Here is a 25,845-nt window from a genome sequence, read left to right as displayed (position 1 = left end):
GCACCCGCGCTTCTCTACGACCTTCGCCCGGGCCCGGTCCGGGGCGCGCCTTCACGCAAGGTCTCCGGGATTTTGGGGCGCCTTCAGCCGGCGCCTCCCGCCGCCCCCCGCACGGCTGCTCAGCACCGCGCCGACACCGGAACCCTGCGGCTGCCCAGCGCCCTGCGGGGGGCACGGACCCGCCGCCGCCTCACGGGCACGGCCGCCGGCCCCGCGAGCATGCGCACAGGCGCGTCCCCGCCGCTCGGTCGGGCCGGGCCCAGCGATCCGGCGGCGCGTGTCCGCCGGCGGCCGCCGTAGCCAGGCGCTGCTATGGCGGCAGGGCCGCCCGTGCTGCTGGGGCTGCGCGACGCCGCCATGGTGGGGCCGTGCCGAGGAGGCGGGCTGCCCCCCCCCTGGGCCACCAGCAAGCTGGGGGGCTCCGCGGTAGGGGCGGGCCGGGGGGGGAGGGTGGCGGTGGTGGTGGTGGTGGTGGCGGCGGCGGCGGGGCCCTGCCCCAAGGGGGTGGCGGCCCGGCCGGCTGTCGGGGCGCCCTCGGCGCGTCTCCAGCGGCGCCCGTGCTGTTGCTTTTCCAGGACTGGGTGCCGCGCGTGCGGGCGGGCCGGCCCCGCTGCGGGCTGTGCGGCGGGGAGCTGGCGCTCCTGGTGCAGGTGTACTGCCCGCTGGCCGGCTCCCCCTGCCACCGCGCCGCCAGCGTCTTCGCCTGTGCCGGGACGGGCTGCCGGGGAGCGCCGGGCGGGTGAGTACCGCACCGCACCGCGCCGCGCGGGGCAGCGACCGGCCGCGCGCGCCCTGACCCCGCTCTCCTGTTTTTCCCCGCCCGCCGCAGCTGGACGGTGCTGCGCGCCCAGAGCCTGCCGGAGGGGGCGCCGGGCCGCGGCGCGGAGCAGGTACCGGGGGGCGGGGGGCGCCTTTTGTATGCGCTGTCGGGTGCCCGCAGCCCCCCCAGGCGGCCGGGGGGTGGGGGGAGGCGGGAGGAGGTTGCGGCACGGCCCCGGTGGCGGGGCACGGTGAGCACTGCGCGGGATTCACCAGAGGATTAACTTCGTGTTCCCGAGCTGCGTTAGGCTTGTGTTCCGGCAGAGACCGCAGGCCAGCTCTATGCTCAAAACTGATATTTAGTGCTTTAATTCCTTGAGCTACCTCAACGTTACTTTTGAACTTTAAATGGCTCGGCTGTTCTGCTTAGGTTTGGGGGTTTGATCTTTAAGATGCCCGATTTTCTAATTTTTACAGATTTTTCTTGAAATTTATCATCAGTTTTCCTTAATCTGATTTGGTTCTCATTAATATACTTATGGTATTTTAGCTCATGAAGAAAAACTGCATGTTGGCTTAAGGCTGAAAGAGGAGGGTGGCAGTCACAGGTGGTGGCAGGCAGAAAGTGGTAAATCTTGGTCTGTGGGAAACAAGCTTATACTCTGATAAAATGATGATGGTATTATCCTTATTGTTTTTGTTATTTTCCTCCGTATTCTGTTCTTTGAGCTTACTTGTGGCGCAGGGACTGTGCTTCAAGTAAATGTACCCAAACTGTCAGCGGTCCTGCCAGCAGCCAAGGTATGGCAACATGATGTACAAAGGCCATTCAAAAAGCCAGTGAATTCTTGTTCCAGTTCTCCAGTGTGCAGTGTTTTTTGCCATAACTACGCTGCTGCGAAAAGTAGGTGTGGGTATGCTGGTAAGTACCACTGTGAGGAGGATGGATGAAATAACACTAAGCATTAGGTGAAGGTTTTAGTTTTCTTACCTGTTACCAACCTGTATTTGAAGTGCATTAGGGTGGCTTACCTTGACAATGCTCTTTTTGCTTTTCCTTCCCAGAAACAAGAATCCAACTTTGCTGCAAAGGATTGGTGTGATGAAGCAGATGACTGGGGAGTCTGTGATGGAGCAGAATCTCCTGCATGTGCTTCCCTTCAGCTGCTTGGTTTAAATGAAGCGGTGAGCAGCTCCGTGTCCAGAGAGGCGGACTGTGCATCCCAGTTCCAACAGCTTCGCTTGTCTGAGGCTGTGGACGGGTCAGGTTCCCTGAATGCACACTCTCCAGTCAGTGAGGGAACGATAACGGCAACATCTAGTTCAGCTCCTGTGTTCAAGCCCTTTTACATTAGTGTTGTGGATGAGGAAGACTACTCTGGTTTCATTGATACAGATCATGCAGATGAGCTATGGAAGGAGTATCAGCAGAGAGAGGGTGTTAATTTGCAACAGTTGATGTCAGAAAGGTGAGAACGGGTCTGGATTTCATGCTGAAATTGAAGGGATTACGTAGTTTCCTGTATGCTGATTGATAATCTAAATCTGACTCTCCAAATCTGAATGCTTTTTGTTTGTAACTGGCTCCTTCAGGAATCATTGGTGTGTAGTGCTTTGCTGGGAGATCATAACAATGCACCCAGTTCTGACAGATTGTGAGTTATTTGGAGATGCATCTATTTCTGAGTGACTGAGCAGTTGGAATGTCCTTGGGCTCCAGACAGAGCAGTGGACTGTCAATCTCTGAAACTAAACCAGTGTGGTTTAAACAGTATTTTATGCTAAATGACACGAGCTTATATTGAAACGTTTGCCTTTTTGGTTTTTTCTTTACAAGGCTAAAGTTTTTCTTCTATTCCAATTGCATTATTAAGAGTGTAAATACTTAGGGATTTTGGCTAGAGGCTAGGATGATGGTAAGACTCCTGAAGATTTTTGAAGGTGTTTGAAAAACAATTTTTGAATGTAGTTACTGGAAATATTTCCAGTATTAACTTAGGTGATCACAGCAAGCACATATCCAGGACATTTGTCTTTTGATTGTATTAACAAGTACAGTGAATTTTCCTGAATTGTGAACAACATTGACTTTCTTGATAACTAAAGCTACTGTCAATTGCAGAGTCTGCATAGTATGCTCTTTAGAAGCGGTGTTACTGTTGAGTTTCGTTGACCTGTATAGAATCATAGAACTGCTTAATTACACTTAATTCAAAATTTAAAAAGACATCATACTTTAAAAGCTAAAAAAACTTCTGAGAGGTTACTAAAGGATTGAGTTGTTTGGGGCTTTTTCAAGCAGGTATCTGGTGGATTTGAATCTCATGCAGGTAGTGCAGGTAGTTTTGAAACACCGTTAGTAATTGTAAAACACCAGAAACTGAAAGACTAGAAGCAAAATGTTCACTTGCAAGCTCTAAAGGGAAGTGACTCTTAAATTAACATGTATAATTTTTTTTCAGTGTACTTAGTGTCATTTAATGTGAATGTATTGTAACCATTGCATATTTAAAGCATGCTTATTGTACTGAAAATCTTACTGGAAATTTTGTTTCTTTTCTTGTTTTCTTATAGTTATGCAGGTGAAGGTGATACTGAAAAATACGAGAAGAGCGAAGTCAAAAGCAGGGACCCCACGTTCCATAAATTTATGAAAAGAATATCTGTGTGTCCTGAACAGATTCTGAGGTATGTTTATCATCTGGTTGTAACAGGGAAATACAGGTCATATCTGTGTGTGTTAGTACAGATATGTACTAACAGTATAGATTGTTGGTAAATAAACTATTTCATTGGAAATACACGTATGTTTTTATTAATCAAAGAATTTGCTAAGAGAGCTGTTGCCATGCCTGTGTGGTCAGACTTCAGTCCCTGGTTGGGCTTTTTTTATACAAAGTGTAAGGAAATGAGAAGCAAAGCAGGATCAGAGGCCCCAGATCTGGCTGTGGGAGACATTCTTCAACATAAGACCTGATGAGAACAGACCCAGACTGTCTTTGAAGGTTCACAGAAATCCAGACATGGAGGTTTTCAAGAGACAGTTTTGAGTTGAAAGTATAATGCACAGTGAGCAGTATGCCGCTGTGGTAGACTTCCAAGGCTGTCTGCACCTGTGAAAATTTGTAACCTTACCCTAATTGCTTACATCTCAGTCCTTGACATGTTACTGAAGTAAGAGATTACTTGTTCTAAAGCCTGAGTTGTTCTGGGGGTTACTGTGATTACCCCTCAGGACCCTGCAGTCTTTAGTTCTTGTAAATCTGTTGCTTTTCCTAGAACAAAAGCAGGTTTAACCTCACAGCAGCTGCTTTCCCAAAAGAGGAGTGAATTCTGAATGCAAGTATAACAAAGAGTTCAAATAATAAATTATTCATAGTACCAAATAATACACATAGTTTTAATGGATCCTACCAAGGGTTAGTTTTTAAGTTCTTTGTTCCAGAGAGTCCAATGCAGCCTAGCTGGTCAAGCTGTCTCAGTGTAGTGACAGGACCTTTGTTTATCAAGTTTCCAGAACCAGGTGGAACTAGCTGGTACCTTTTTGATGAGGAGGTAAAGTCTGAGGGGCTGGTTACACAGATAAGAGGCATTAGAAACTTTCATTCGTTATCTATCAGAAATGATAGGGAAAATGTATTAAATGCAGAGTGCAAGTTACATTTTCAGAAAATGTTTTTTCCACTGGATCTATCACTTTGTAGTATTATGCTCTTTTAATTTTCTGTTCTTATAAAACATCACCTCTGGTGATCCCTGTGACTGTCACTAGTTCTAGTTATAATCTTTACGTGGCCCTCCCATTGCCCTTCATGGCTGTGGTGAGTACGCCTCTTAGACCCTTATTTCTCCTGGGCTCTGTTGACATTCAGTGGAAACCATCTTTGATGTTGGTTTCCTGTTAATTGTGGAGCTCTTATAAATAAAATGTTGGTTCTGTGGCATAACTACAGTGGTTTTGAGACCTATTCTATGTTGAGTATCTTCATCTGCCACAGATTAAGCATTCCGATTTTCAGGAAAGTGTAGTTTGGTTGATGGAGTCAGCTACAGCGTATTTTGCAGGTGTCAGTTCAAAGCATTTGTCTCTTTTAAATCCAGGTGTTTCTTTAAGACTTTCCAAGTGTTGGCCTTCCAAATATTTCCCCCCCATCTTTATTCTTTGTGTGATGGCTCATCTGAAGCTTAGACAACGATTCTGGCGCATAACAATGTTTTTTACTTCAAGCAAGTTCAGAGGTTTCAGAGAGTCCCAACTGTTGCCAACATACAAGTTTTCCTATGAAGATTAGATTTTAAAAAAATTACTTTTTTCCTTTCTTGTTGTAGGTACTCCAGGGGTGGCCAGCCTTTATTCATAACGTGTCCTCCAGCCAACATTAGTGAAGGTATTCCAGCCTGCAGTAACTGTGGAAGCAAAAGAGTATTTGAATTTCAACTCATGCCAGCGCTGGTCAGCATGCTCCAGAGCGATTCAGGTGGTGACCTTTGATTTAGCTGAATGAATACTAGAAACAGTCACCTTCTTGGTAAAGTTTAGTAAACTGCAGTTTGGATTGTTTCTTGCTGATGTGTTTAATTAGCTACAATGATCATCTTACATAGAATCAACTGTTTTCCATTATAGATTTCACTCAGCAAAAGATTATAACTCTGGTTTATGGATACTCTGTGATTACAACTTGATTTGCTCACTAATGAACTTCAATAACAGCAGTATAGATAATTCCATGACCTTGGGAGTAATTGGTCTTTATTGCCTCTTAAACGAGGCCTTGGAAAATAATAAATATCATCAGATAAGACTGCGGACAGTTAAGAAGCTCTTTGGAAATTCTGAGTCAGCTTGCTTTAAAAATCTTTAAAGTTAGAAAATGCTTTGTACATAGGAGACTGAATATGAAAAATTTTCTGAATTGGCAAAGATTGAAACATAGCAATAAGCAATGGCCCTTAGTTATGTCATTTTTCATACCTTTGCATTACATACCTTTATTGCTTTGTTTTTAGATCTGTCAGTGGAATTTGGAACTGCTATAGTTTATACATGTGAGAGAAGCTGTTGGCCAACAAATCATCAAACCCCTCTTGAAGAATTTGTTTTTGTGCAAGAAGACCCAGATCAGAGATTATTTAAATAAATTATATTTCTTGGCATAGATGGAAAGTCTGTTGGTTGGGTTTTTTTTACTACAGGTGAAAGTGTGTAATTATGCAACAGTCTTCCTTGCATGTGGTGAAAAACCAAATTCGTTCGATCACATTGTGCTTATTTCCAAGAATAGCCAATTGAAGTATATATTAGCATGCCTCTAAAATGTGGTGACGGAAAACTTGCATACTTTGGTTACACATGGAAATCTAAGTGTAGAGATTGTTTCGTGATGCTAGTTACACTTAACATTTGGGGAGGAAAGTAAAGGAGAAAGAGTGTCTTGTTGCAGGAAGTTATAGTTAGCATTCATCAGCCGGACAGGGAACTACTAGCAGTGAGAAACTTCATGTAGGCTTGATTTTTTTTCAAAATAAATCTACTTTGTTTTGACCACAGGTTAGGAATTCATTGGGTAGTGGCTGGAAGGGCCTTGCTGTCACTGTAGTGTTCTACCATGAAGCTTTTCTATACGTTTTTTCCAGTGGATAAGTTACATTGGCATGCTTAAATGGGCTTGGACAGTCATGTTGCTTTGGGTGGGAAGAGGTGGAGGGTTGTGTTGGTGCTGCTGTTCCCGCAGCGGGGAGCGCGGGGCAGGTGTAGCGCCCTGCTCCTTAGCACCAGCTGGTCGTGCTGCTTTGCTTTAAAACAATCTGAGTTCCTCTGTGGAGTTCCCTGTTGGCTTAGGCTAAATTGCAGTATTTTAATTGACTTAATGGAGGAGTAATTTAAGTAAGTGTCCTTAAAGCGTTTCGTACAGGTTTAATGCTGCAGCACTAAATGAATGCACTAGAAGTGTGGATCCAAAAAAAAAAACCAAGGGGGGATGGGGTGATGCTGAAGGGATGGACCGTGTGCGCAGAACGACTTTGTGCGGGGGAGGGTTGCAGCAGGCCCGGTCAGCTCCTGGAGGCCAGCCCCTAGCCCAGGCTAACGGCGCGAAAATCCCCCGCGCCCGCAAGGGCGCTCGGCCCGCTCGCTCCCCCGGCCAAGCCCACGCCGTGGGCCGAGCCCCGGCTGCAGCAGGCGGGCTCGGTCCGGCCCTCCCGCCGGTCGCTGCGGGGCCGCGGGCAGCCCCTGGGCGGCGGCGAGAGCGGGGCTCGAACCGGCGGCTCCGCCCGCCCCGTCCCGCCCGAGCCCTGGCGCCGCTGCGGCCTTCCTGGGCGGTGCGCGGGAAAGGGGCGAGGCCCTCCCGCCGGCAGGGGGCGCTGCGGGCGAGGCGGGCGGCGCCGCTCTGGTCCCGCCCGGGCTCTCTGTCCGGAGTGCGGCCCGGCTGAGGAGAGCCGCGCGGAGTCGCTCCCCCCGCTCGCCGCCGCCGCCGTTCTTCGCCCGCCGTCATGTCCGTGCCGGTGTCGGGCCCCTTGCGCAGCGAGCTGGCGGAGGCCGTGGCCCAGGCGCGGCTCTTGGTGGTGGGAGCCGGCGGCATCGGCTGCGAGCTCCTCAAGGACCTGGTGCTCACCGGCTTCAGCAACATCGACGTGGTGCGGGCCGGGGCGGGGGCAGGGGCCGGGGTGGCCGAGGGGCTGGCGGGCGGCGGCGCGGCCGAGGCGGGGGGCCGCGGCGAGCGGGGCGGGGGGCGGGGGGGCCGGGGCGAGCGGGGCGGGGGCGCTGTGGCGGCGCGGCCCCTCCCGCCAGCCGCATTGTCTGCGTGTTTTCAAACTGCTGCCGGCCCGCCAAAGCCGCCGGGCGCGGCTGCCGCGCCGCCCCGCCGCCGGGGGACGGGCTCCGCCACAAAGGGGCCGCGGCCTGCGCCCGCCATCCGCGTCCCCGCCTCGGCCGGCCCGCCGCGCCCGGCTCCCTCCGGCGGGCCGTGCCGCGCTCCGTGCCGCGCCGGGCGGGGGAGCCGGCGGGGGCGCGCCGGGAGGAGCGGAGGGCCGTGGTTGCTGCCCGGCCGTTGCTCCGCAAAGTCGTAGTTTCGCCGAACGCCGCCTTGGCGGGCGCCGCGGGTGATGGGCCGGTAACGGGTTGCAGCGAAACACGCCCGCCGTGGGGGGCGGTGGGTTCCGCGGCGGCGAGCGGTAAAGCTGTCAGCCCCGGCGGGCCGGCCGCGGCACCTTCCCGCGGGCTGTTGCTTTCGCTTTTGCTTCCTGATAGGAATCTCTGGTTGTGTATGGGAAAGGCAGAACTGAGAGGGTGGCAGTGAAAACGGGATAGAGAGGAATGCTGTTAGCAAAACGTGGAGTTACCTGGTTTCTAGACCTTTCTTAATTTCTTACCGCAGTTACAGAAAGCGTGTGGTTTTAAGAAATCGGGGGAGTAACAAATCCAGCTAGAGCACAGGTGTGTTTCCTTGAATGTGTTCTTACTTGTGGGTGCCTGGCTAGGACTCACATCTGAGAGTTTTGTATAACGAGTTGTAAGAAATTTGGTTTTGCAGTCAGAGGTCTTGAGCAGAGCGTACTGGAGACAGCTAAAGCTATGTCTAAACTATGTATCTACTACAGCTAAAACTGTATCGGCTTGTAGAAGAGTACAGCTACTGGTTTGCTTTGTTACTCATACAACTCAGGCCTTTCTGCTGAAGCACTTTTTAAAACTTGTGGGATATGCTTAAGTGTAATTCCAGATTGCCCCTTTGATTTCAGTCTGCCACTGAGAGTTTATCCACTTATAACACTGTACAGGTGAAGTAAACATACACAGAAGAGTGAAAGCCTGCGTTTTTCTGCACTGATTCCTGCCTGCCCCCCCCCCCCCCGCCTTTTTTTTTCCCCCTGCCTTACTATGTCATTTCTGTACTCCTGCAGTCTGTTATAATAGAAAAACTTTAGTATCTCCTGATTTTCCAGTTAGTCATTAGGCATAAATCTCATTGGGGTATGCTTATTGTTTCACTTACTGTAGTTTTGAGTTTTTTGTATTGTTTTTCAAGGCCGACTTGGTTGGACTCCATTAACTTAAGTGCATCTTGGATCTGGGCCATCTTCATTTAAAAATATCGTTGGCAGCATTTTATGCAAGACAGTAACGTTTTGCTAACATACGGAGTGGGTGGGCAAAAGAGGAGGCAAAAGCAAAGAGAGGATTGTTACGCAAAGAGGAAATTTGCCATTAGGAGAATAAATTGCTTTTGTCAACGTTTGTGATGTTGTTGAGGGCTTTCCTCATTAAACACTAACAAACTTGAACACTTGAAAAGGTTTTTTTATGAGTAAGTTGTGAAATGTTTTTTTAACCAAAATATCAGCTAAAAAAAAAATTTAGGGGTTTTGAATACCAGAAAACTCACAAATACATGATTTCATTAAGTATATTTTGTGGAAAGGCGGTTGTGTTGTCCTCATGAATGAAGAAAAAAATCAAATTACTCCAAATCTGAATTAAGAACATTAATACATATTCTTAGGGAATTCTGAGGCCTTTCCATCTAAATTACTGTCCTGGTTTCAGCTGAGATAGAGTTAATTTTCTTCTTAGTAGCTGATACAGAGCTGTGTTTTGGATTTAGCAAGAGAATAACATTCAAGTAGTGTTGACCCTAAGCCAAGGACTTTTCAAGCTCTTCCCATGCTCTGCCAGCGAGCAGGGGGGCAAGGAGCTGGGAGGGAGCAGCCAGGACAGCTGCCCCGAGCTGGCCAAAGGGATATTCCATACCGTGGACGTCGTGCTCGGTATATAAACTGGGGGAGTTGGCTGGGGGCTGCCGATCACTGCTCGGGGACCGGCTGGGCATCGGCCAGCGGGTGGTGAGCAACTGTATTGTGCATCACTTGGGGTTTTTTCCCTTGGGTTTTATTGCTCTCTCCCCCTCTCCTCTCCATTACAGTTATTACTGTTTTGAGTTGTTTGGTTTTTTTAATGTTCGTTGTTTGGTTGGGTTTCTTTACCTTTATTTCAATTATTAAACTGTTCTCATATCAGCCCATGAGCTTTACCTTTCCCTGATTCTCCTCCTCATCCCCGGGGGGTGGAGGGGGAGTGAGCAAGTGGCTGCCTAGTACTTAGTTGCTGACTGGTGTTAAATCATGACACTTGCAAAAATGGCAGTAGTGTAAAAGTTATCTTAACAAGAGAGCTGTTAAATTCTGGTAATTTTTAGCGAGATTGAAGCTTCTGTTGCAGTCCAATGGTGTCAGGTATTCTCTTAAGAGAAAAACTTCCTTTTCTTCTTTGGTCTTGGTAATACTGTTTTCAGTTGCAGTTTGTGTCACTTGTTATCATCTCTAGTTAAAATACTAAAAGCTTTCTGGGTGGTGGAAGTTTTAACAGAATTATGCGTTTAATCATTTTCACTTGAGGTTCTCAGGCTTTTTGGCTTTGGACTAAGCAAGCTTTCTGAGTGTGTCTTATGAGAAAGGCAAGGAGGCAGGAATGCGTTTCCATGCAAATACTATTTTCATGAAAAGATACAAGACCTTGGGAAGTTACTAGGATAATGTATTTCTAAAACATGTATTTTTCTTTTTGCTCTGTATCCATGGGTGCTTTTATTTAGTGTTTAAACAAACAGTTTTAGCTAAAACAGTTCTTAGTATCTCAGAACTTAATTCTTAAATTAAAAATAGTCCCTTCAGAAAACAGGAAGTTTAATCGTGGTGCTTGGGTCTTGCATGCAAAGGATCTTCAGGGAGAAGAGTCAGGCATAGTTTTTTCGTTATTCAAGTTTGGTTATTAAAATTAAAAGCTTATGAGAACACCCTCAGTAGGTCATGTTTAAACTTCACACTGTACAGTCAGTCTGATAGTACTCTCCATATAGTGGCAAGCGTTACTATGTTGACTGTGTCAGGAATTTGGGAGAAATATCTCTGATGCTTAGAAAAATTGTCTCCCTCCCCTCCCTGTTAAAAACGTTAGGGATAGGAGAGGGCTTCTAAACAGAGTGGTTGATCAGCGAAACTGTTTAATTAAAGGAAAAGCAGTGGCAACAAAGGTAGGAATAGATCTTCTCAAAGTTCCAATTACATCTTCTTAATTCTTGTGGTGGGGTGTAAACACATTTGAAATTATAATGTTCATGGGTGCATATTAATAGAAACACAGCCGTTAGGGGAATTACAGTCATGGCATCCTTTGAGATTGTACATCACAGATGTTCTGTGGTATATGATTTTAAACATCTTGGTTGCATGACTGGATATCTTTTGTTTAAGTAGGCTTCATTTTTTAATACGCACTTAAGCAGTTAGTGCTGGTGACAAACAGTAAAAGCTTTTGCCCTGCAGTGTATGAATTAGATGGCAGTGCAGCCCTCAGTTTACTGATTCAGTTGCTCAAAGCCATGTGCAAATATAAAGTAGAAGTACCAATTAGTTTGCCGAGTAGCCTTTCTTGGACCTTGGGGAAGCATGGAGCAGGGTACAAAGCCAGCATTCGGGGTGGAGAAGTGGACTATGTAGTCTGGCTGGAGACTGGACCTATCTAGGCTGAATACCTGCAGTATCTCCTCTGAGTTGTGCTCCTGATGAATTCTCACTAAAATCTTTATCCTACCATAAATAGGACAATCAGTTACTGACTTGCTACCAACTGCTGTGCATACATATCTCAGCATTCACATGTGTTTGCAGAAGGGACTCTCTTCAGAAAGTGTTCTCATGTAGCCCTTAATTTTTGACATACGGTTCCATTTGCTAGTAATTATTTAAAATGTATGGATTCCTGAGGATGATTAGGTGATCATTAATGCCTCTACAGTTGCTATAGTGCAGAGGTAACACCTATACACAGGTCTGAAAAGGGATCTGTAATGCTTATGCATTTTGGTCAATCACATAAACTCTGTTAATGATGTTCCTTTTAGCTCTGTGTTATTTATTATATAAAAGTGAAATGGCTGTTTGTTGTGTGTTTCTAGATTGATTTGGATACTATTGATGTCAGCAATCTCAACAGGCAGTTTTTGTTTCAGAAGAAGCATGTTGGAAGATCAAAATCACAGGTGAGGAAAAAGTCAAAGCTCAAGTCTTACTCTGTTATTTTATAGACAGTGTTAGAAATATGTCACAATTTAGTTTCTGCTGTGACAAGGTAAGTGTTGGTTGATCATGGCTGTCCAAATGTTTCGTAACAAAAGTATTTAAATGTCTTAAGGTAGTAGACTTACTCAATACTCAACTGGTATAGAGTCTGTCTTTAGAAGGAAGGAAGGAATAATAAGTGGTTTTTTTTGTTTTTGTTTTATTTCTAGGTTGCCAAGGAAAGCGTGTTACAGTTTTATCCAGAAGCTAATATTATAGCTTACCATGATAGCATCATGAAGTATGTTTGTTTTTAAGCTCTACTTACGTTTTTTGATTTGCAAGTTCTGTGTTATTTAAATGCTACTATGGTGTGCTTTAAGGTGTTTTACAAAGTTGGCGCAGTAAGAAGGAATAGTTTTAAATATGAGACTACCACACATTTGAGTGGGAGTGTGGATTTTGTATGAGTTTTCTTAAGCTCTGGTAGTAAGCTGTAGTCATTTGCTTCTGTCCATTTTTCATTTTATTAGCAACATTTACTATGTAAGTTTCTACACTGTAAGGATGCCCTGATGTCTTGAGCAATAATTAGGTTGAAATAAATGTGAATGTTGAGTCCATGATTAAAAAAAATGAAAGCCTTTGTGTGTATGTAGGTAGCTGAATGTCACTTATATATGCCCCAAACTGTGTAAATCTAGTCTTTATGGTCCATAACCAATAAGTAGAGTACAAGATAATGTAGATCCTCATTAGCTATTTTCCATGTTTTAATTTGTGTCCAGTTTCTTAAAAATTTATGATCTGTAATATTAAGGTTTTAACTCTGATGTTGCGATTAGCCACTGAAACACTGACTCATTGCATCCTTCTCCTGAAACTGTAAAACCGTTAGTCCTGTTTCCTCTATGCTCTCTCTTTGTCACCTTCTTTAAATCAGAAAAATGCAATGTAAAGATATTGGAGCGTCAAGATTTTAAAATCCCATGTCTTGGCTCCTAAGGGTATGGAGGCGTGGTCAAAACCAATTGAACTATCAGAGTATAATGAATTATCAACAGTCTGATGAGCTATGGTAATTACAGTGTGCACATTTTAGCCTCAGCTGATGGTTTTTAAGGTCAGTTACCACAGCTCAGCCAATTTACTCATTAGGTCAGAGCAGTATAATCACTTTTTCGTTGTCTGTCTGTTTCATTGGTAAAATTAGTACTAATTGCAGCAGCTTCCTTCCAGCAGCATAAAATTTGTGCTTTCACCCAGCTTTAAAATGGGCAGGAGACAAATGGAGCAGTTAAAGGCTAGCAGTATATTTATAATATGTGTAATTTATCACACGAATATCAGTCTACCCTTTGCATGTGTAGTTTGTGTTGTGACATAATAACCAACAACTTTGATGTGCCATTTTGAGTATTGTTTTTCTTTTCTGTAGCCCTGACTATAACGTAGAGTTCTTCCGCCAGTTCACTTTGGTTATGAATGCTCTGGATAACAGAGGTGAAGTTTTCACTATGATTTTATATTGGAGATGAAAACACTGTTGCTTCTTTGTAGAAACAGAACTTTAATGTGTTCTACACTTAGTACTTCTGCAATGTCAGTTAAATAACAAGTATCCTCCTAACTTATCTATAGTTTTACTAACGCTTGTGTGCTTCGCTAGGAACTTGAAAGGGTAGTTACTACTTTTACAGGTGTTTTGAAAGTAAACATTAACTGCTGTGTTGCTGCTTTATGGGAACTGATGAGTATTGTGTGTTCATATGTAACTTTGTTTAGTTGAGTTTGCTGTATTTAATAGTGTTGATATATTTTGTGTTAACTGGAAAATGACTGTGAAAATGATGTAGTGTTCTGTAACAAAATAAGGCAGCTTAAGGATAAATGTTTGCATAGGAGGCTAGTTTGAATTTGGAGAAGTAAAACTTTTTTTTTAATCATTCAACATTTTCTTTAAAAACTCTTCGATTTGCAGCTGCCCGTAACCATGTGAACAGGATGTGTCTGGCTGCTGATGTTCCTCTTATAGAGAGTGGAACTGCAGGCTACCTTGGACAAGTAACAGTTATAAAAAAGGTTAGGTTGTGTATTACTTTTGTTGCTTTCAGTTTAAATCATTGGCTATTTTAGGCAACAGGGTGTTGGGTGTTTTGAGATACAGTTACAGTTCATCTGGTAATAGCATTTACTATCAGCAGTCTTCACAGTGTGACAAGTAAATATTTCACTTTTCACCAGGGAATGACAGAATGTTATGAATGTCATCCTAAACCAACTCAGAAGACTTTTCCAGGCTGTACAATCCGAAATACGCCGTCAGAACCTATCCATTGCATTGTGTGGGCTAAGTATTTGTTCAAGTAAGTGATTTTTTTAAAAAGTGGTTCAGTCTTCTGGTTTCTAAACCTACTGACAGCAAAATAAGTGGACATGGGTTGGGGTTTTTTTGTTTGCTTTTGTGGTTTTTGTTTTTAATAAGTATGGATTATAGCAAAAAAATTCCAGTTCTTTGACCTAGGTTTTGGAGTGGCTTTTTGAGGGTGTTTTTTTTCTTTCTCTTTTAATATAAGGAAAGTTGGTTAGTATTTAGGTGGTCTTGTAATATCACAAAAAATTGGGCATATTAGTTTGGCACAGCAGTGTAGGTTAAGGTTACTTTATTCTTCACCTTTATATGAAGTTAACACGATTTTCAGTTTAATCATGTATTAACAGATGTAAAGTTTGGTGAGATCTTATAGGGTTATAAGCAATGCTTTCAGTCCTGCAATATAAATATAAGGCTAGGGGGACTATGGAGTGAGTTACACAGAACTGTTTTTTGCTAAATGAATTTTTGTATCGGACATTTTATGTTGTCAGTGTTAAGTCCATGTGTGACGAATCCCAGCAAATTTAAAAGCAGCGTATGAAGTTGCACTCTGCTAGCAAGGATTCTGAGTGGATATATATCCATTAGCAAGTATTTTAGTCTTTAACCAGATACGATGAAATTCTAGTGTTGTGTTGTTCTTCTTAATTATCATATAGCCAGTTGTTTGGAGAAGAAGATGCTGATCAAGAAGTCTCTCCTGACAGAGCTGATCCTGAAGCTGCCTGTGAGTGTGATATAAGCTGGTAGCTTACCCTGTTACTGAAATGTTCTGTTTCAGAGATTGTGACTTATTGCTGTACATTTCTTAAGGTTAGAGAGTTCAGCTCTGTTTTCTCTTAAGAGGATTCCATTTACCCTCAGACAAGAGTTCGGGGGGTATTAACAGTAGTTTCCCTTGCAGACCTTCATGTACACTGTGCGTAGGTTAGTTCCCTTATACTGCTGCTCAATAGGTACCTGGAACAACTGCAGTGTTTTTAGTTAACTTGATGCATAGTGCGTACCAGAAGCTTTTGCATAAAAATGTGCAAAAAATACTCTTCAGAATGACAAAGTTTAATAGCTTCACCTGTCAGAACTGTGGCTGTTGTGGGCAGCCTAAAACATTTTCAAAAGGGTTACTTCAGCTGTTGTGAAAACTTTTTAATACAGTGGGTCACTGGCATTCACTAGTTGTGCTCAGGTAGTGTGCGTAGAACAGCTGTGAGCTACACAAGCGATACACTCGCTAATCATAAAGTTCAGTTAACACAACTAGGTGCAAGATACATGATTTAGGCGAGTAGGCTTGTATCTGTTTGGAGACACCTGTTCCCTCTGCAGCCAACGGCCTTCCCCATGTGCACAGAAACTTGAAACGTGAGCTTGAAGTGCAAATTAAATATAACTGATATTCACAGGGTGGCCTTTTTTTCCCCTATATATTTGGCTTTGATGGAGTGCTTCCTCCTTCCCTGCAGCTGGGAGGCTTGTCTTTTGAACAGAGGACCAAGAAACTGAGGATTTGTGACCACTTGGCTTCTTCCATTCCTCGCTGAGGGACTGCAAGGAAATAAGGGATTGTTTGAACTCTTCTAGCCTGAAGCACTTCAGTGTTAATCCAAATAGGAAATATGCCCATTCTAAGTGATGTTTTTGTAGCTATTCAGTATTTTTCTGTAGGGACAGTAACTGTAGTTACTGTGGAGGTGAATAAACATCATTCTGTGTTGTTTCTTTTGGATTCTTTGATATGTGAATGGACTTTGGAGACGGAGCTTAGAGGATCCTCCAGCTCTTCAGGTTCTCTGAACATCAGATAGTGATCACCCAGCAGGTGGTTCCGACAGGACGTGCAGAATGAAATAACTGAGTCTTAAAAAGTGGTGTATAAACTCCCTTAAAACAATGGCAGCTGGAATACTTGGATGGTAGCAGGCACAATGCCACTTTAAATTTAAAGAAAGATACCAGGGCAATTATGGGAAGGCCTGAGCTGTAGCCTCATGTCAGTGAGCAAAGTGTCTGTAGCAGTAATGCTGTTTGGAATCTGTGGACATATGTGGTGTTGCAGGGGAGAGTCAGTGCAACCTTTGTGAAGGGGAGCCATGCCTTGCGTGGCTCTGCAGGTCCTCTGAAGGAGTTGGCAAACCTGTGGGCAAGCACATCTGGTTTACGCTATTTTGAATCTGCAGGGGGCACCCAAAAACTTCTTGTGAGGAACCCGAAGGAGCTAAGCAGCCATGGGGAGAAAAAAGGATTTAAGATCCTGAAGTGGATAAGCTACTTAAATGATACAGATAAATGGTGATTAGAGGAGTGTCTCAGATTGGTGATGGGACCACTGCTGTTCAGCATACCTGATAAGCAAAGTCAGTCAGAATAATAAAGATGAGGACTAACTGCAAAAGTTGTAGAAAGTTTCACGGTGCAGAATGACGTGCAATGAGACATTAGGTAGACTTGGTGCAAATAAATACGAAATGATGCAAGTGATGTGTTGGTAAAAGGGGGGAATCATTCACAAATTTACATGTAAAGTGATGGTCTCGGAGCTGATTTTTCTTAATCAGTCGAGAAGTTAATGGACAGTTTCATGAAAACATCAACGTGCTGCTTATTGGGAATCATGATAGTAATTGCCAGATGTGATTGGAAAAGAAACACAAAATGAATAGTATCTCTGTGTGTGGAATTTTTTGTGTAGGAATAACTGGAAGTAGGAAGCCACTTTATTTTTTTGCGTGTTTTGAAGTTCTAAGCAAACTAAAACTCTTCAGCCAGGAAAAGAGACCACTGAAATCACAACATTATGTGGAGAAAACGAATAGGAAACAATTGTTCAGTGTTCCTACCGGTAAAGGAATTAGGTGACATCAAGTTAAATTAGTTGAGTCACAGTTACAAAAGCAAACAGGAGAAGTTGCAGTGTGTCTACCTCAGCTTTTGCTGGGTGCAGTAAATCCATTTTATGGGCCCTGCATAATTTTGGGTTTTGACCCTAGGGGAAATATTGGATGTGATTTTCCCTTTTTTTTTGAATTAAAATATTGGCTAACACTTTATTAATAGGGGAGCCAGCAGAAGCAGAAGCCAGAGCACGAGCATCCAATGAAGATGGTGAGATTAAACGTGTTTCAACTAAGGAGTGGGCTAAATCAACTGGATACGATCCAGTTAAACTTTTTACTAAGGTATTCCTTACCCCCAAGAAATGTCTTTATTTGCAGTGTATGAAGTGCTTTAAAGTTAAGTCAAACACTAGTGCAATTATGTTATGACTTCCACCAATTTTGCTGTAGTATTGTTGGTCTTTTACGTTTGCTCGTTTACATCATTCCCTCTGTGACTGTATAGATGGCTTCAGCAGTTTGTTTGTACCATACAGAAAAAACATCATTCAAATTACTTTTAATATGAAAAGGTAAACTTGAATTCTATAGGAGTCTTACTGGGCATAACCAGAACCCATGTGAGGACCTAAAAGCTATCAGTCATCTTCTGTGTATAATCAGGCACTGGCGTAAGAAAATATAAACTGGTTTGGGAGTTTTCCTTCTAAATAGTTGCTGAAAGTGGATAAGTAGAGAAAATTAGCATAGAATGAAGTGCTGATGGGTACTAATAACTTACAGAATGTGATGTTGATAGGTAGTAATAACTTTGGAAAGTCATTGGTGTGTAGGTAAGAATTAGGGAGAGTATACAAAAAGCTGTAGTGATGACTTCAGTGGACAGGTGAACCTACTGTTAGGACTATTGTTTCTTTATGTTTTACTTAACTCTCCGCACCACCACCCCTTCATTAATCAGAGCTGTGTCTGCTTTATGCAGTAAGTGTTAGAGAATGGGGAATAAGAAGTTTTTTTGATGTTTTTATTTATGTGGTTAAAAATATTATCAAGGCGGAAAGCAAAATTTCAAAAATCTTATGCTGATTTTTCAATTTCACAGCAGATGTAAAAATAATGTCTGTTTTTCCCCTTTTAATTTTAATGGGCTTTTTTTTTTGGTTTGTTGTTTTTTTTATTTAAAATGTTTCGTAGCTTTTCAAAGACGACATTAGATATCTGCTGACGATGGATAAGCTGTGGAGGAAAAGAAAGCCTCCAGTGCCACTGGACTGGGCTGAGGTACAAAATCAAGGTACTTGTCCTTCTTTCCACTGTATATTTTTTAGTCATACCTGCTGGCTGTTAATGCGTCTGTGTGATATGTAGATTTTCTCACTGTCACAGGTGAGTACTGATAATGAACATATTAATTCTTTGTGATTCCTGAAGACATTTAAATTTTCTCCATATAGAAAATGTTTTTTCTAAAACTGTTTTGCATTTGTCATTTTAGATACTCAGTATTGGCTGCAGAAATGTCACATTTCATAAAATTATCTGTCGGCTTATTCTAGGAGGCTTTACCCATAAGCAGTGATGCATTTCTGAAAGCTGATTCCTGATTCATGCTGAAAATTTAAATTTGCTGTAATTTGTACATATTGATACAAGTATAGCCATAGTTGCAGTTTTAAGTGCAGATTTGTTGTAAAATGTTGGGGCTACTGTAGTTTAAGTGTATTGTTCTTTAATTTAGAAAATACTTAATTTTGCTGAAATGGAAAATTCTAATTCCTCTGAGAGAACTGTGAGTTTTGTAAGTATTCCTGATTTTTTTTTTTCTTTTCCCAAAGAGAAAAACATATCTGATCAACAAAATGAATCCTCTGCAATCTTGAAGGATCAACAAGTTCTCGATGTCAAGAGCTATGCACACTTATTTTCAAAGAGCGTTGAAACCCTGAGACTTCACCTGGCTGAGAAGGGTGATGGAGCAGAGCTTATATGGGATAAAGTTAGTTTGCCAAATAGATAAGAACCGGTTATACTCTACATACGTAGTACAAGTATTCGTTGGACTCATTCAGTTTCATTCCAAGATAGTACTGCTTAGAACAAAAACGTCTGGCACCTCACTGAAATCGGTTTCCATATGTAAACAAATATATACATTAAACACTATATTTTGTAACTCACTGAGTGTAAGGATTAACTATTGTGATGTAAAATAACTTAATCTAGCAACTTTAAAAAGCACAAATGCAGAAGTATTTTGTCATATTTTGATTTTTGAAAATATTTTAATAATTAACTTCATCTTTTCTTTATAAGTTTCTCTAAAACCTGCTCTTATACAGTGGTTTAGCTGGAGTTCTGCTGAGTTGTATGCAGTAATTAGCTCTGACAGTAGGTATGTGATGTATTAGGAGTTTTGCTGAAGAAAACCAAGAAAAGAACAGTGTAATCTTCCAGCAGTCAGTTGTCATTTGGCATAAGAAAAAAAAAAGTAGTTTGTAAATATAGAGGGGACAAAAAAGTGGAATAGTATTAAAACAGATAATAAAAATACTTTTCTAAACACCAGTTTTTGAAACTGAGCATAAAACATTGTCAGACTTAGGGTTTAGACATTATTTTGAACATACAAGGCATTTTATTACTACTACTAAGTACAATTTCTAAATGTGTATTTAAAGTATTACTGCTCTGTCTAAATGTACCATCTCAAAGAAGTGGTATATTGACTTTGAAATAGAATATTTTACAGACTCTTGTTTTCTAAACTTTCTGATTTTAAGTTTTTAAGGACCATGTTTTGCAAACCTTTTCCAACGAGTAATCTGATTTGTAAATACTTTTTTTATTAACTTCTTGTTAGGATGATCCTTCTGCAATGGATTTTGTCACTTCTGCCGCGAACCTCAGGATGCATGTTTTCAGTATGAATATGAAGAGCAGATTTGATATCAAGTGTAAGGATGAAATATAACATTTTTCAATTTAAATACTAATCTAAACTTCTCATTTTCATTTACTGTTTAAAAATCTGCATACTCTTGCCTATTTTGCAGCAATGGCAGGAAATATTATCCCAGCTATAGCTACCACTAATGCAGTAATAGCTGGTCTGATAGTGCTGGAGGGTTTGAAGATTTTATCAGGAAAAATAGATCAGTGTAGAACGGTAAGTGGGAATAAGATACTTTTACTTTCTTGTTCCTTATAATTTGTTTAAAAGTTGCATTTAACCTGCTTTGACTATTGTGTAGTGTTTACTGTCTCTCACTTGTTGCTTCAGTAGATTCTGAATGTGCTGGGTACTTTCAGCCACAATGAAAAGAGAAGTGGAAGTCTCAAGGATCATTAAATTCCTCTGATTTAATGAAAATTGGCTGGTGGGTAGGAGAGAGAACCAGACTGACATCACTTGAAACATGGTTGTTTCATGTTACAAATCTGTTTGGCAATAGCTGCTCAGCCAGCACAGGTGTTGTTGTGGACTAGCCATAATCGGCACTTTCTCCTGTTCAGCAAGCATGTCAAAGAGGATTAGGGAACAGGACAGCCTGTGAGACTAAGAATAAATCTGTAAGAGAACAGGTTTTATGAGTGCTGTTACTTACAGTATAACTTGTTTTATTCTTGTCTGTCCTCAAGATTTTTCTGAACAAGCAGCCAAATCCCAGAAAGAAGCTATTGGTTCCTTGCGCTTTGGATCCACCAAATCCTAACTGTTATGTATGTGCAAGTAAGCCAGAAGTGACTGTGAAACTTAATGTACACAAAGTTACTGTGTTAACACTCCAGGATAAGGTAAATCTTGAACATTAGCTACATCTTTCATTCTGCTTCTAATACTGTAAATTAAAGTTAGGGTTTTGTTCAGTATATTTTGACTGAACATCAGCTGTTTATATTTGCTCTACATTTTGCATTTCCCTCAGTTACAAGGAGAGCTAGATTAGCCAGTATGCTTCTTGCTCATATGTGCTTGTATATCTTGTGAAAGGATGTTTATATTTTACAACTTTTTGGTGTTTTTTTAAGCCTATTCATATCTAAAAGCAAAAACTCTAAAATTGTTTCAGGTGAATAGTTCAGTAGCCAACGTCAGAGTTGCATAGGCACAACTGATGTGTAATTCTGTCGTTCTGTGAAGTATTTTAAAAAATTTTCAGCGTATCTGAACCTGTAGGTTTCAGACAACAAAAATATAGTTCTGTTCATGGAAGTAAGAAAAAAAAAAAGTACAGGCTTTCAGCAGATGCCTGAAAATGAGCCAGGATACAAAAATCAACATAATTCAAGGTTCCTTCTTCTATAAGTGCTTTGAAGTCAAATACTGATTAAATAATCATACTCATCTTTGCAGATAGTGAAAGAAAAATTTGCTATGGTAGCACCAGATGTACAAATAGATGATGGAAAAGGAACTATTCTTATCTCTTCAGAAGAAGGAGAAACAGAAGGTATGCATACTGCAGCTTTTAAAGATAAGAGTAGATAAAAACTTGGAAGAAACAAAGATACACAGAATGGAAGTATAGCAAATGTTCTAGTGTTCGTCCTGTAGACTAATATTTGAAGAGAACTGGATTTACAAGTCTTTTAAGTGGCCCAAGAATAGCTAGTGATATTGTCTACAAGCCTGTGTGTCCAGTTCAGCTTTCCTGTGTAAGTACTTTTCATCTGGAGTGTTGGGATTCCTTTCAAGAATAGGTATTCAGCTATAAAGGTACACCAGTATTTTCCTCTGCTTGCAAGTCCTGTTCATTTTCTTGTTCTTAGATTGTGGTCTTTTTATGATGCTTGCAGACGCTACTGTAATATAAATGTTATCTCAGAAATGTTCCTAGATGTAATAATAGTAAAGTGCTTGAATATGATGCATGAGGAGTAAATAAGTCAGCCATAAGTAGTTTTAACTACTCATAGGCTTAAATGTCAGCTTTTACTTTAAATATAGCTGATAAATGTTAGTCTTAAGTTTCTACATAACATTTCTGGAGTACTCATTTATTCAGATGTAAAAGATCTTTATATAAATAGCTTTATACACGGCAGTTTTCCACTATTTTTGTAGCAAATAACCACAGGAAATTATCAGACTTTGGAATTCGAAATGGCACTCGACTACAAGCAGATGATTTCCTCCAGGACTATACGCTGTTAATCAATGTGCTTCATAGGTAAGGATTCTGAAATAATTATTTTTGTGTGTATACGTAGAACAGTTCCACAGGGAACTTCCAACTCAGAATTTTAAATTTATGACTAAAGCTCAAAGATTAAGCTGTGGAAAGAAAATACAGAAGTAAAAGAGGAATTGTCATTTTTTATGAATTTATAGAATTGGAGTTTTTTGGTTTGTTTTGGGTTTTGTTGTTTCGGTTTGTTTTACAAAAGTAATTGGAATAAATGTAAAAATACAGTGCAAAACCTGTGTTCAGATACAGCGGTGGAAACAGAAGTCAGTTTGAAATAATTGGGGTGTGTATTTAGCCCTGGATAAATAAAATAGCTACTATATACACTATCTCACTGAAAGTGCAGTGTGTATAGGAATGTGACGTTGAGGAAGAAGGGTAAGATCAAGGAATTATTCTTCTCATTCCTAAGCATTTTAAGTCGTGGCACTGGGTGGAACAGTGTATGTGAATAGACAAAGCATAAATTGTAAGGGAGGACTGAACAGATTTTCCTCTTTTTTTAATGTTTTTCTCATTTTGTCATAGTTGCAGGGTGCTCTAATACTTGAATCGCGTTCTTTGTGAAAAAGACAGGTTTTTATTTTCACTTGGTTGTTTAAAAGCATATATATGTTTATTCTATAGTGAAGACCTAGAGAAAGATGTAGAATTTGAAGTTGTTGGTGATAGCCCTGAAAAGGTTGGTCCTAAACCATCAGAACCAGCATCTAAGAATATTACCAACGGTAGTGATGATGGAGCGCAGCCCTCAACATCAACAGGTAAATAATGGTAATCAATATTGAATAAAACAAGAGTGGTTCAGTAGTGCAGTCCAATTAAAATAGTTGTCTTCAGTTTTATGACTTGTTTGCCAACATGAAATAAAAAGCATTTAAGTTGCCTCTGTGTATAAACATAATATTAAACAGAAAAATGCACGTTTACAATTGTTACAAAATGCACATTTGAGATTCTTACAAAGGGTTACAGTAAATACACCTCAAAATTACATTATTTAACTTGCAAGGGCTTGATGGGGTGTCACCTGAAGTGTATTCTAAATGAAGTAAGACCCATTCTTTCTGATGGTCACGCTATGGCTTGACAAAAAAGAATCAACCAAATCTGTCACTTTCTCCCTACAGATTAAAATATTACTTTGTGGTTTCCTTTTGATCATGTTTCATTCTGCTAATTTAAGAAAACATCTGGTATTATCTGGTTACAAATTAATTATTTTTCACCTGTCTAGGGAAGCACGACAAGAAAAGCAGTATTTCCTATTCAGGAAGAAGTACCATCACCTTCCTAATGTAGAGTGTTTCTTCGAACATATTCAAAATAGTTTAGCTTTCGTGACTGTGGGATGGTTAAGCACTGAAGGCTGAAGTACTGCAAACATACGGTTTTATAGGGATAGCGTATGAATCTGAACATTTGTGACAGATGTCAGTTAGATAACTGTAGTTCAGTCTTACACATTTGGATGATGTTCCTTTGCCTGTCAGATGGTCCTATTTAAGACACGCGCACAAGTACACAGTCACTTCCACTAGTGTCTTGTTTCAGGGGAGGATTAAATGTTAAAGAGTATTGCTAATATTGATTTCTAATTGTATTTAAAAAAGCATAAGATTAGTTTTTACAGTGAATTTGTACTTCAGAAGAAACAAAATCCACTAGATGTCTTGAAAGCTCACATTTGGTTCTATTTTCCCTTCTGTATACTATCCATTGTTATCCTTCAGCTCTCTAAGTCTCCTCACCCTTCCGCTCTTCCCTCCCTGTTTTCTCTCTTTCATGGGGCATGGCTTCTAGTGGGACCTCTGTTGAATGCGCTAGTGAAAGGAAAGGCTGGACTACAGCTCAGTTGTGTGTAAATGTTCTTTTCTAAGGACTGCTGCAGACAGCACGCGACTCTTCTATTTTGTACATGCAAAAAACCCAGTGCTAACTAATGCATTTCCCGCATAACTGCAATGTTTTCCATACCTCTAGCGAAGCGGGAATAAACTGTGTGAAAAGCCTATTTCATCCTTGTTTCAGAGAAATTCTAAATACTCTTGCAGTTGAATGACAGAGAATATGGATGAAGAATGCTTCAAGTTGTATTTGTAGTATTAGAGACATTCATATTTTTAAGTATGAAATTTGGTTTCAGTAGACTATCTTTACAGTATCCATTTGAATTAAACACATGTATTTTGCAGCTCCAGATCAAGACGATCTATTGATTGTTGATTCTGAAGATGAAGGTACTTCAAGCAATGTTGATGATGATATGGAAATCAAAAGCCGCAAGAGAAAACTAGAAGATAAAGAGTGTGTCGGTACAAAGAGAGTGCGTACTGAGCAGACAGAAGAGCAAGATGAAATTATAGCATTAGACTGAACATGCAAATGCCCCTTGACACAATGATTCAGATAACGTAATGCAGTAACAGCGTGTTATGTTGGGATGTGAAAAATGTCCAGAACTAGACTAATTTTCAGGCCTTTATTCCAAGTGAATACCAAACCACTGGCTTAAATAATTTGTGTCTGTTTCTCTTGATGATAAAGCTCTCATCTCAGTAGACTCTTTCAGAAGTTTTTAGATATAATTCCATATATTAAATGTAGTAGAAGCATAGTTTATAAATACTTACAGATAAGTATTTGCTTAAACAGTCATGGGAAAAGCATGTTATTTTTGTGTAAATGCCTTTTAGGTATAATTCAATAGAACAAAAAAAACCTACTCTTGTTTAGTAGTGTGTCATCATCTGATGCCCAGATTTTAAGTAACTACATTCTTATTTTTTGCTTGAAGAAAAATATTTTTAGCCTAGTCCTAAACATTTTTCACACCCTGAACAAGTAAAGAAGAAAATTCAATAAAGCAAATTAGTGCCATGTTTTAACAGTGTTCTGAAACTTCAACTGGCACTATGTACATTACTGTAAAACTGTTAATTTACTCAAGTTTTTCAGCTCGTACTGCCTGGTATGTCAATGTAAGAAGCAAATTTTTGTGTATTGTTACAGTTTCAGGTTATTTATATTTGATGTTTTGTAAACTCAGATACTACTACTATACTGTACATCTGATGGACCAAATAAATGACATCTGAAATACTTGCTATATTTGCTTGCACAGTCCAAGTTTATGCTGACTTACGGGACTTTACAATGTATAGCCTTCAAAAATTACTGTATTATTTTCATTTTTCTAAACATAACCTAGTAGAACGGAACTTAAGCTTCACTTGTTTGAGGTGAAAGGGGAATTTTTTTAATAAAACTTTTGTGAATGTTTTTTTTTCTTGGACAATCAATTATTGGCCTCTTCAGTTGGAGCATTTGCACCACCACACGCATGCTTTCACCGCCTCACCCCTCAGAAAGAAGGAAGCACTGATCTTTCATACATGACACTTTGTGCATAGGACAGAAGCTCAGTGTTTAGAATCAGTATCTTAAAGAAAAACAAACTGCATTTGTTTAACTATTTTGGTAGCTCTCAAAACTAGCAGTGTTAATTCTTAGAATGCGTTAATCAGCTATTTCTGTCACTGTACTGAAATTACTTTACAACTTTGTGTTAATGAACCAAAACTGCTTCTATTCACAGATAAGTATGCAGCATTAGCCTTACAGAGCAGAG

At 41.1% G+C, this 25,845-nt stretch overlaps 2 protein-coding genes across 5 annotated transcripts; both read left to right on the top strand.

Annotated features, from left to right (window-relative positions):
- Positions 1-241: 241 nt before the first annotated feature.
- PDCD2L (programmed cell death 2 like) lies at positions 242-5,920 on the top strand. Of its 2 annotated transcripts, none has more exons than XM_055726538.1 (7): positions 242-426; positions 576-739; positions 830-856; positions 1,782-2,228; positions 3,334-3,447; positions 5,089-5,237; positions 5,770-5,920. In XM_055726538.1, exons 1-7 carry the CDS (start codon positions 313-315, stop codon positions 5,898-5,900), a joined length of 1,146 nt encoding a protein of 381 aa, XP_055582513.1. In that variant the 5' UTR covers positions 242-312; the 3' UTR covers positions 5,901-5,920. The 2 variants fall into 2 exon arrangements, with proteins under 2 accessions (XP_055582513.1, XP_055582512.1); XM_055726537.1 differs by having other exon boundaries at positions 243-426; positions 830-890; positions 1,825-2,228.
- Positions 5,921-7,146: 1,226 nt separating this feature from the next.
- UBA2 (ubiquitin like modifier activating enzyme 2) lies at positions 7,147-25,496 on the top strand. Of its 3 annotated transcripts, none has more exons than XM_055726374.1 (17): positions 7,147-7,395; positions 11,712-11,795; positions 12,045-12,115; positions 13,253-13,317; positions 13,796-13,896; positions 14,059-14,180; positions 14,851-14,918; positions 17,246-17,367; positions 18,220-18,319; positions 18,861-19,021; positions 19,886-19,979; positions 20,079-20,191; positions 20,665-20,820; positions 21,380-21,476; positions 22,091-22,196; positions 22,842-22,978; positions 24,410-25,496. In XM_055726374.1, exons 1-17 carry the CDS (start codon positions 7,252-7,254, stop codon positions 24,589-24,591), a joined length of 1,923 nt encoding a protein of 640 aa, XP_055582349.1. In that variant the 5' UTR covers positions 7,147-7,251; the 3' UTR covers positions 24,592-25,496. The 3 variants fall into 3 exon arrangements, with proteins under 3 accessions (XP_055582349.1, XP_055582351.1, XP_055582350.1); XM_055726376.1 differs by lacking the exon at positions 7,147-7,395 and adding an exon at positions 7,891-7,932; XM_055726375.1 differs by lacking the exon at positions 7,147-7,395 and adding an exon at positions 7,966-8,194.
- The last annotated feature ends 349 nt before the right edge of the window (positions 25,497-25,845 follow it).

Source organism: Falco cherrug, chromosome 14, assembly GCF_023634085.1.
Source record: "Falco cherrug isolate bFalChe1 chromosome 14, bFalChe1.pri, whole genome shotgun sequence".
NCBI lineage: Eukaryota > Metazoa > Chordata > Aves > Falconiformes > Falconidae > Falco > Falco cherrug.
The sequence above is the reverse complement of the archived record's forward strand: the minus strand, read 5'-3'. Positions and strand labels throughout refer to the sequence as shown.

Excerpts from the sequence above, each read along its gene's own strand:
- UBA2 (XM_055726374.1), top strand. The coding sequence starts at position 7,252 with ATGTCCGTGCCGGTGTCGGGCCCCTTGCGCAGCGAGCTGGCGGAGGCC. Across the intron at positions 14,181-14,850 it reads TGGGCTAAGTATTTGTTCAA|CCAGTTGTTTGGAGAAGAAG; the intron begins GTAAGTGATTTT and ends ATTATCATATAG. Across the intron at positions 22,979-24,409 it reads GCAGCCCTCAACATCAACAG|CTCCAGATCAAGACGATCTA; the intron begins GTAAATAATGGT and ends TGTATTTTGCAG.
- PDCD2L (XM_055726538.1), top strand. The coding sequence starts at position 313 with ATGGCGGCAGGGCCGCCCGTGCTGCTGGGGCTGCGCGACGCCGCCATG. Across the intron at positions 3,448-5,088 it reads TGTCCTGAACAGATTCTGAG|GTACTCCAGGGGTGGCCAGC; the intron begins GTATGTTTATCA and ends TTCTTGTTGTAG. Across the intron at positions 5,238-5,769 it reads CATGCTCCAGAGCGATTCAG|ATCTGTCAGTGGAATTTGGA; the intron begins GTGGTGACCTTT and ends CTTTGTTTTTAG.